The 10,755-nt window shown below is 32.8% G+C and overlaps 3 protein-coding genes and 1 long non-coding RNA gene across 4 annotated transcripts; 2 read left to right on the top strand and 2 right to left on the bottom strand.

Moving 5' to 3' along the window:
* Window positions 1-114: 114 nt before the first annotated feature.
* On the bottom strand, window positions 115-2,309 carry LOC136785755 (uncharacterized). Its single transcript, XR_010824705.1, has 2 exons — window positions 422-2,309; window positions 115-331 (listed from the first exon to the last, which is right to left on the bottom strand). It is a non-coding gene; the product is annotated as an uncharacterized lncRNA (long non-coding RNA).
* Window positions 2,310-4,509: 2,200 nt separating this feature from the next.
* LOC136785702 (histone H2B) lies at window positions 4,510-4,954 on the bottom strand. Its single transcript, XM_066746922.1, has one exon. The coding sequence runs from the start codon at window positions 4,916-4,918 to the stop codon at window positions 4,547-4,549; it is 372 nt and encodes a 123-aa protein (XP_066603019.1). The 5' UTR covers window positions 4,919-4,954; the 3' UTR covers window positions 4,510-4,546.
* Window positions 4,955-6,760: 1,806 nt separating this feature from the next.
* Window positions 6,761-7,072, top strand: LOC136786236 (histone H4). Its single transcript, XM_066747850.1, has one exon. The coding sequence runs from the start codon at window positions 6,761-6,763 to the stop codon at window positions 7,070-7,072; it is 312 nt and encodes a 103-aa protein (XP_066603947.1).
* Window positions 7,073-8,801: 1,729 nt separating this feature from the next.
* LOC136786246 (histone H2A) lies at window positions 8,802-10,297 on the top strand. Its single transcript, XM_066747866.1, has one exon. The coding sequence runs from the start codon at window positions 8,838-8,840 to the stop codon at window positions 9,210-9,212; it is 375 nt and encodes a 124-aa protein (XP_066603963.1). The 5' UTR covers window positions 8,802-8,837; the 3' UTR covers window positions 9,213-10,297.
* The last annotated feature ends 458 nt before the right edge of the window (window positions 10,298-10,755 follow it).

Here is a 10,755-nt window from a genome sequence, read left to right as displayed (position 1 = left end):
CAAAAAGTAATATATTAATTAAAACACTTTAATAATTCTCAAAATTGTTGTAGTATAAGCCTGTATCATTTTTGTATTTAAATGGAGAATATATATATAGATTAAACACTTAGCTTCATTAGGAAATAAACTATTTTATTACATAAAATAATAACTTACAAAATATTTAGTTAAATAATATAATGTATAAATAAACAATAGACTTATCAAAAGAATGACTTACATATTATTTCTTCCAAAAAATAATTTAATTCACAAAAAGTAGAACAAATAAAACTATCGATATTTGGATCAATTGGGTTGGTTGACCAACAATTGAGGTAGAGCACAACTTTACCGGTAAAATAGAAACAAATCTATTTATTTAAAATTCATCGAAGAATATAAATTTGATACAGGTATTTTCTGGATTCCGTAATACCTTATCTTATGATGAAAATTTGCCGTTCCTAGGCAATCCAGTATACTTCTCAGTATCACGAAATTTTCAAACTTTTCACAAAATTCTTCATGGTTGCTTATCCTTCAGTTCATTTTTTCAGACCAGCCGATTTTTTATAAACTTTGTAGACATCATTAACAGCTTTGAATGATATGTTCATTCAAGTAATATAAAAAAATCATAGAGACAGAAATTTGGTCACTTCTGGAATGATCTCTCGTACCTAACAACTGCTTTTCTCCCTTCGTTAAGAGCGATTTGACACAGCTCTCCTGAAGGAAGTGTTAAACGTACAGCAGTCTCGATATCATTAACTTGAAGGGTTTTATGTTTGACATGGGCAGCTAAGGCAGATGCTTCAGTAGCAATGCGAGTCATTATGTCGTACATAAAGCTATTAAGAATGTTCATAGATTTTCTCGACACTTTTAGATCATTAAACACTGTTAGTGATACTTTGTGAATATAACGATTAAAATTTTGTAATTTTTTCACTCTTTTACCCTTAGCGTTTTTAGCTACTTTTGTTAATTTTCTTTTCTTTGGACTTGAGTCACCGAAGTTACTTTTTTTTGGTGCCATCTTCTCGATGTACAATATATACTTGAATATTATTAAAATAGAATTGATGTTCACGCAACGTTCTGTATTCAACAAGTAAACCAAAATTCTTAACGAAATCCTTTTATATACTTCTCGTTACCTACATGCGCACTAATATAACGTTTGAATCTTGACAAATCATCTGCTTGGTGCTGCTGTTCTGTTTAGGTCATTTCTGTATTATTGTTTCGTTTTAAACTTAAACTCTATGCTCCAACAACGGGCTTTAACGTATTACCATAACTGAAAACTGAAACACGAAACATTATGAGCAGCACTTTTTAGAAAATTATTTTTTCAGTCTGTTACTTTTGATTTATTTTATTAAAATTTATCCATAATATAATTTTTAAAATATATCGTTATTAGCTTTTATAGCGTCTTTGAATATTTGACTTATATTAATAATTAGTGTATAGCATATAACGCGGCTAAAGCCCGCGGCACATTAAACTGGTGGATCCGTACTAAAATTAGACTTGACTGTTCATTGGATATAACAATGTAAATATACAATCAACAATCACCATTCTAAATCCAGCAAACAATCTGACCCGGTCCAATATCGTATGCCGCCAACTTAAAAATTGCTATGCTAGAAGCTTAATAAACAAAATATTAGGCCTATGATATCCTAAAGTCAAAGTCTGTTAAGAAACTATTTTACAAAACTTTCAGGTTGCATGGAAAAAAGGTTAAACAAAATAAGTTTAAACGAAATAGGCATATCAATGATTTAAGGTGTCTAATGTGCTGTATTTGAAGATATTACAGTACAAACGTACTCTATTTTCCAAGTAATTTAGAAGATTTTTATATTGAAATAAATAATTTAAAAAATCGGTTATAAGTTAATACCTAAGAGTAAGATAAAGAAAATGTATGATAAACTGAACATCATAGAGAGCACGTGGCCATGTGTGAGCTATATTATATTTTGGCACTAGATCAGAAATATGGAGCGTTCTGTGTACCTATATGCTATGAAATTAATAATTGGAGCAAATAAATTAAATAAACGTAGGTTATCGTACAGTCTTTTTAAATTACGCAGTCTTTTAACACAGGTAGTTTCCATGATAATTAACAAAATTATAAATTATCTATTACTTTAGACCCTTTATCTTCATCTGTTGTCTTAGAATATTAATACAAATTTGATGAAACAACACGATGGTGTCTAAATCACGAGCAATTGATTTATTATTTTGTTATTAGTCATATCTTTTTACCTACAGCACTTTTTAGAAAAATATGTGACACATTTGCGTAATTTTACGAGAAAGACCTAGAATGATGTTGAGAGACGTAACGGTTACAAAGAATGAACGACTCTAATTGGTCGATTGGTCAGTAGTGGGGATAGCTTATGGTGAATCATCTCAAACCTGCTCCGGGGCCCGGGCTCGGTATTGAATACCCCCACCACTGTACTATCGACCAACCGGAAACGTTCCCTCCAGCAACTGGCTCGGAGAAGGTATATAAGGCGAATAACTTGTGGCTGTCTCCATTCCATATTCTGACTTCATCCAATTTGGACGTGAAGAGATACTTTGACTATCATCGTAAGATGGCTCGTACCAAGCAGACTGCTCGTAAATCAACTGGTGGAAAGGCACCACGCAAACAGTTGGCTACTAAAGCCGCTCGTAAGAGTGCTCCGGCTACCGGAGGAGTGAAGAAGCCGCATCGTTATAGGCCTGGAACTGTTGCTCTTCGTGAAATTCGTCGTTATCAGAAGAGTACTGAGCTTCTCATCCGTAAACTGCCCTTCCAACGCTTAGTTCGTGAAATTGCTCAAGACTTCAAGACCGACCTGAGGTTCCAGAGCTCTGCCGTCATGGCACTCCAGGAGGCCAGTGAAGCTTATTTGGTCGGTCTTTTCGAAGATACCAATCTGTGTGCCATCCACGCAAAGAGGGTTACCATCATGCCCAAGGACATTCAGCTCGCACGCCGTATCCGTGGAGAGAGAGCTTAAGCTTTCTATTTTTTTTTTATAGAAAATAAAACCGGCCCTTTTCAGGGCCACTAAATTCTTATACGTAGCAATTCTCCCACTATTATACAATTTTAATTTAGGTTATTGTACATCTGTTCCATTTAAGAATAGTTGATATGGTATGTTACTCTCAAATAGAGTGTAATTTTATTGTATATTACCATTTGCTTTTGAAATTACAAAGACGCAAACTTGTTCCACACAAGTAAATGCGACATGCAAATCATCTTCATATCTCTATCATATATGATTTATTTAAATTTTCTTTTTACTGATTTGAATTTTAAGGATGGTACGTTTGTTTTGAAAATAAATAATATATCTTTGAAGATCCTTTTTTAAATCAATTCCGATTATTTATGAAACGAGTTCATTTATTTTTATCGGTACTCAACAATTTGGTTTATAAGGTTTAAAATTCTGGAACAGTTTGTTGAATAATAGACTTCAGTAAATATTCAAACTTTAAAATGAATTAATTTCAACTGTAAGTTTAACGAAATTTTAGCTTTCCTATATAAGAGAATCTATAGAAGAGCAGTAGTAGGAGCTGAAAGTTGAGATTTGGTTTACTAACATGAACCATGCAAGATTCATCCATGCATCTTTTGATAGCTGGGTTTAAACAATTGCTATAAGTTTTTATTCATATATAGCGTCACAATTAGTTTCAAAGACTGATAATATCCCACCACTAAACATTCAGCTTACAGGGCTTAAACTTTTCAATAATTAATAGTCGAAGATTCCTAATTTTCAGCCAAAGTATTAAATTCCGCGAGTCAATTAAAGCATCATGAACAATATTTAGAATTAATAATACAATAATTAACTGATTTGATATTTGGCATTCAAAAAATAAAAATCCTACATTAATCTACTAAATGTGGGATAAAATTAGTATGACTTCGAAAATGATTTTATTAAATTCTATTAATTTCCTTCTCTCTTATCTACAAAATTAAATTAGCGCAAATTACTCTTTCACCCAATAGAAATAGAATTGAAATAAATTTATAAACATTAAAATTTTTTAACTGCTTAATTTATTATTTTAAAGCGTATAGGTCTCAATCCCTTCTTACAAAAAACCTACTTTTTCAATGAAGCGATGTACATCCGTAACTACCAAAGATTAAAATAAATTGTAAACAATTTTAGTTTTATCGAAAATCCCGTTTGATTAACCTGGTAAAGTTGTGGATTATGCAAATTTAGTTGCACATAACTCAGCTCTAAACTAATATTTTCAAGAGGATACTTACTATCGTTAAGCATAAATCAAGTGTCGATGCACAAATTGTCCTGAATACCAAATGTTAGTATAAAAAAATTTAGATTGTTTAGAAGCAAACGTTAGATTATACTTAAGAGTCGCACAATTCTTGTAATACAATGATAGGGTTTAATCAGGAATTAAATGATAAAGAGCAAAAGTAGTTATACCACGTGTAAAGATTTGTGGCCCTAAAAAGGGCCGATTAATTTTAAACTGCTCACTTCGAGCTTGTGTATTTGGTAACTGCCTTGGTTCCTTCAGAGACGGCATGCTTCGCCAACTCGCCAGGAAGCAATAAACGTACGGCAGTCTGGATCTCCCGAGATGTAATGGTCGATCTCTTGTTGTAGTGGGCCAATCTTGATGCTTCAGCGGCAATGCGCTCGAAGATGTCATTAACAAAGCTATTCATTATGCTCATAGCTTTGCTGGAAATACCAGTGTCAGGATGCACTTGCTTCAAAACCTTGTAAATGTAGATAGCGTAGCTTTCCTTCCTCTTACGCTTCTTCTTCTTATCAGTCTTGCTAATATTTTTCTGGGCCTTACCGGCCTTCTTCACAGCTTTTCCACTTGCTTTAGGAGGCATGTCGTCGTTTGCTTAGTTAACACGTAGCTAATAGTAGCTGAGTCAGCCAAGGAATGATGGCTCACCGGTGGCGTGCTCCTTATATCTGAAAACGCGTGACTACCCGTGCACCAATCACAGCGCAGACCGCAGCGCGCTATCCATTCTCGCTTCTCATTGGTCCGATTCGTTCGCATGAAGCATACCATTCGCAAACTGTCTCGTAAAATACTTTACCATTTCAGACTCTGTTAAGCAATGTTATAACTTTTCATGAATGTTTAGTATTTTTTCAGCTTAATTTTTTGTCTATAAACACAAACCTTTTTAAACAAATGCTTATAGAATTTTATTTCTTAATATTTTAACCATAGCTATGCATTAGTATTTGTCACTCAATGAATAAACTTACTTACACATTTTAAACATTTTTTATTTGATATTTTAACATTTTGTTAAATAATAGTTTTTTCGTAAAAAGTGTTGAACATATTTCTTTTAAAGCGTCATTTGTTTAGTTTAACAATATTTAACAATTTTATTTTTTTCTCTATAGTTTACGGCGTTTATTATAAGAATTCATATAAAGGGTGAGATTCTTTTAAGATGCCTCTGAGCATAGACGCAAGAGAACGTTTATCTCCGTAACATTTAAAAGTATCAAATTTTATAGAGCCTTTGACAATTTCCTTGTAATAAAATCCACAGAGTTTTTATAAAAAGTGTTTTCATATTTCTTATAGTTATAATAATAAATTAATATTTATATTCTAATTTTGGGAGATTTGAAGTGCCTCACCCTATATATAGTTTGATAAATTCTGTGTTCTTCAGCATACATTGTGTTATAAGGATATGCTTTTGTAGATTGTATTATTTAATTATTATTATAAAAAACAAATTTGCTGTTCCAATTTTGTAGAAAAGTTTCAATTGTACCATATATACAGGATATTTTAAGATAATGATATAGCAACAGAAACTATTTGATCAAGCTTGATTATCTATATTGCAATTTTTATTATGTGTAAAGCAAACAATGGAATCACAACGATGATATAGAAATTTTTTGACGTAAAAAGCATTCACCTTCAATGACTAATGATTACAGTTTTGGAACATTAAATCGTTACCAATCACTGCACTTTAATCGACGGCTCTTAAGTTTAAAATCTATTAGAGCCATGTGTTCACTAACAAGGAATTTCTTTGTCGTAACTTTTACTTCTGGAACAAATTATAGATTTAAAATTGTCATTGTAGATCGAACGACTATAGTATTTAGATGAGATATTCAATAAAAAAAAAAGCAATATTCATCAGTTCATTTCTTTAATAATAAATTTTCCTAAGTATACTTACATCTTCTTTAATAATCATTTAAAATACAATACTAAATTGTAGTTTCAAAAATATAGTCCTTCTATTTTTTAATTATTAATTTTATACTGGCATTTTTAGGCAATCATAACAATCTATACTACTTCAATTTAATAAAATGTTTAATTCATTAATCTCAGTATATAAACTTGTTAGTTTGAAAATTAATATAGTGATAGTAGCTTACTTGCTGTAGTATATAATATGTTAATAATTAGAAAATAGTAATTTTTAAAATAAGGAAATGTCGAAATAAAGACTATACCTAGTGCTAAATTCAGTAAAGAGAAACTTTGGGAACATTATTAGAAGTAGTAGATATTCGAAGGCTCTATGGCATTGCTGATTGGTTCGTAGCTTGTGGAGGGGGTAAGCCAGCCGTGCGCCGAACCTATATAAGCTGGCAACCTAGGTGAAAGCGTCATTCGAAGTCAGTAGACTTTACAGCTTGGTTCTGTCAAACATACTAAGAGCTATTCCAATATGACTGGTCGTGGAAAGGGAGGAAAGGGATTGGGAAAAGGAGGAGCTAAGCGGCATCGCAAAGTTTTGCGTGATAACATCCAGGGTATCACGAAGCCAGCCATCCGTCGTCTGGCGAGAAGAGGAGGTGTAAAACGTATATCTGGATTGATTTACGAAGAAACTCGTGGTGTACTCAAGGTTTTCCTTGAGAACGTTATTCGTGATGCTGTCACTTACACCGAGCACGCAAAGAGGAAGACGGTTACTGCTATGGACGTTGTGTACGCCCTGAAGAGACAAGGCAGAACCCTTTACGGATTTGGAGGTTAAGAAACTCCCTGACATTGCTTGCTTCTGCGAGCGCAAATAAACGGCCCTTTTAAGGGCCACAAATGTTTTGAACGTGTGATAAACTTATGCTCTATTATTCCCGATAAAAACTATTTTACCACAACTTTGGAGAATTACTTGACAGTCACTGAGGCTCTTTAAATGTTTAATGTTATCGCATTTGGTCATTTGATTATTATTAGAACTGTTCAGAAAATGCAATACTTCTTTCATGATTAGTTGGTAGTAAGCTTTATCCCAATAAATACTAATAGGTATTTTGATATCAGGTGTTATGATTTAAAGAACTGATTCTATGACGAAATTTAAACACAAACGGCCTTCGCTAGGATCAACTATTTTGTTTTAGTCTTTGATAAGATTGCGTAGCTTGATTTTTTTTTTAAGCAAATTCTAAGCTGAAATGCATGATTCATTTCGTTTATATATTTGGATCAAAAACAGTCATTTTGAATGGTCTGGTAAATCTAGTGTTAAATAATTTGCTTTATGTATAAGGTGTGTAGAGTGTACAATAATAAAAATGTTACAGAATATAGGAAATGACGCATAGGGACTAATGTTAATTATTATAGATGCGATCATTTTGAAGCAGGAAATATTTATTAAAAAGTAAACAAAACAAAAGCACTAGATGCTTAACATAAACTGCTTCTAGATAAAAAAAAGTGAAATTGCAGAAGAAAATAAAATTTAAAGTGTCCTTCATCGAAGAAAGTGAAAATATTTTCTTATTTGATAATTGGTTGTGTAAATCCGCCTATTCTTAATTTCAACCCGAAATAAATTAATATCAATAGTCAATAAAATTTTGAATAACCTGCTGTATAGAAATGTTTAAAGTAAGGTATACAGGAAACATTAAATTAAATTTTTCTAGTGACTAAAAAATAACAATATATATTTTTTTAAAAAATACTGGGTGTTCTATTCAAATTGGCTAAACTGCAAGTATAAAATTCTTGTTATCTTCCTAATTAAAAGAGACGTCATTTTTTTGTATAACATTATTGTAAAGTATCATTCGACTTGCATTCAAAACGGTCTTACTAGGAAAATTGATATCTCTTATAGTTGCAAAGATAAACAGAATTTGACGTCTTAATCGAAGATACGTTAAGCGCGGTACACCGTATACATCTGTAACTATACTAATCCTATTGCGTCTAACGACACAATATTTATGCAGCTGTTTACTTAATGAATATTCTCGAGAAAAAAAAACTTACAAATGATAGCTACTACTCACGATATCTTAATAGCACCCAATTATTGATAGCTATCTACTAGTGGAATACAAAAATCAGTTAATGTTATTAATAACTTCTCTATGAAAAATGATTCGTATTGTCCGATTTTTATATTGTAAAAGCAGTTAAATTTATGAAATACAGAAGAAAATATTTGTAAGTATGGTACAAAAAATATTATTGAAAAAGCTAAAAAATAAAACAAATTTGAATGTTTATAACTAAATTTATAGCTTTAGCAATTGATTTTATGCTTGTTGAAGGTTGATAATAAAAAATATTATAGGTATAATAGAGTAGTAGCCGAAGTCATATGAAGATATCCCCTCTACCGCCGTTCCAGCCAATCAGAACGCAGGGCGCTGTTCCGCTCTGTGATTGGTGCGCTGTTGGAGTGGCAGAAGAGTATATAATGATGAGGTCAAGCCATAACCGTCACACAACGCTTCACAGTTTATACCAGTAAGGTTACTCGAATTTTATTACTTGCTAAAATGTCTGGACGTGGAAAAGGTGGCAAAGTTAAGGGAAAGGCAAAGTCTCGTTCTAACCGAGCTGGACTTCAGTTTCCCGTAGGACGTATTCATCGTCTCCTCCGTAAAGGAAATTACGCCGAACGTGTAGGAGCTGGAGCACCAGTTTACCTAGCTGCAGTCATGGAATATTTAGCTGCTGAAGTTCTAGAGTTGGCAGGAAATGCAGCACGTGACAACAAAAAGACTAGGATTATTCCTCGTCACTTACAATTGGCCATCAGGAATGACGAGGAATTGAATAAATTACTCAGTGGAGTAACTATTGCTCAGGGTGGTGTACTGCCCAATATCCAAGCAGTTCTCCTGCCAAAGAAGACTGAGAAAAAAGCTTAAATTTTTCTCTAAATTTTAAAACATTCAATCGGCCCTTTTTAGGGCCACCATATTTTTTTACTGGAATGATTATGTCTGTGCACTACGTCGCTTTAACCATTTCGTGGAGTTTTTTCATTACATATGCATCTATGTGGTTATACAGATGTATATACATCGGCATTCGTATTCTGGGGCGGCTTAAGTGCCTCACCCTGTATATATATAAGAATTAAACAATAGTCTTTTCAAAACTTATTTTATTGCAACAGACATGTTGTATACAGGGGATAAAAAAAGCCTGTATCACCCTTTTAAAAAGTAAGGAAATAGATCGAAGTGTTCATAGACGTTTCTATGTTTACTGAATCTTATTATATATTAGTGTATTCTAGCTTCATTCGAGAAAAGAATTTTTTTTTTTTGGCAGACATGAATAAAATTAAACAATTAAAAGACATTTTTGAAAATACATAAGGATGTGAAATAAGTGTGTTCAATTTACCAAACGAAGCTTCCTTTTAGTATATTACTTATCCGATTTGGATCAGAAATTAGAAATACGAACATTTGACAGGGTGGTGGGTTGGATAAAGTATCTTCGATCGCCTAAAATTGTCATTCGCCTCCTTACTTTTTAAAAGGATTGTAAATTGATGTGTATCAATTTTAATGCCAGGTTAGTAAAAGAGTAACACTATTAGTCAAACACCTCAGTCGTCAATTTTTTAAGAGTATGATTGATGCAGGCAATTTTACAGTACTCTATTACACCCTGTATGCTAATGAAATTATATCGATAATTGCGGTAGTGTGGATATAACTGTAATAGCTGTATGGGGGAAAGTCGCTATTTGATGTTAACGAATACATTTCCTTATATATCTATTGATTATATTTAGGTCGTCGACGATCATACTATTCCTTTTATAGATAGTTGCTAATATACCACAGAATGCATATGTATTTAAATAAAGAACGCCATATAAAAATTATGCCTATACATACTAAAAATTTGTACTATTAACTTTTTTTATTCTAGTAATGTTAGGTTTTTACGTTTACGAAATGTATGTATTCTAAGATTTTAGAATGTTATTTTTAAATGTAATAAATAAACAAGGGAGCAGATTTTGCAACAAAAAAAATGATCAAATGCTATATGTATATTTATTGCATATACTGTTTCTGTCACATAATGCACATTTATTAACAGGTATTTAGATTGCTTACGATTGGCTGAAATTTTGTGGAGGGGGAAGTCAATCTCCGATTGGTTGAAGTTTCGGAGAAGGGGAAAGTTGACCTGGCCGGTATATATACCGGCGCTGACAGTGATCTCGTCAGATTTCGCAGTTTAGCGAAGCAGTTACAAGTTTACGTTTTAACAAGCTCAAAATGACTGGACGTGGAAAGGGAGGAAAGGGATTGGGAAAGGGAGGAGCCAAGCGGCATCGCAAAGTTTTGCGTGATAACATCCAGGGTATCACGAAGCCAGCTATCCGTCGTCTAGCTAGGAGAGGAGGTGTCAAGCGTATATCCGGATTGATTTATGAGGAAACTC

The sequence above is a fragment of the Prorops nasuta genome, unplaced genomic scaffold, assembly GCF_024137725.1.
Source record: "Prorops nasuta isolate Cenicafe-Biocafe unplaced genomic scaffold, Cenicafe_Pnas_1.2 PNAS00003, whole genome shotgun sequence".
Lineage (NCBI taxonomy): Eukaryota > Metazoa > Arthropoda > Insecta > Hymenoptera > Bethylidae > Prorops > Prorops nasuta.
Note: the sequence above shows the minus strand (reverse complement) of the source record. Positions and strands in the feature narration are given on the sequence as shown.

Coding starts and splice junctions, on each gene's coding strand:
- LOC136785702 (XM_066746922.1), bottom strand. CDS start 4,918: ATGCCTCCTAAAGCAAGTGGAAAAGCTGTGAAGAAGGCCGGTAAGGCC.
- LOC136786236 (XM_066747850.1), top strand. CDS start 6,761: ATGACTGGTCGTGGAAAGGGAGGAAAGGGATTGGGAAAAGGAGGAGCT.
- LOC136786246 (XM_066747866.1), top strand. CDS start 8,838: ATGTCTGGACGTGGAAAAGGTGGCAAAGTTAAGGGAAAGGCAAAGTCT.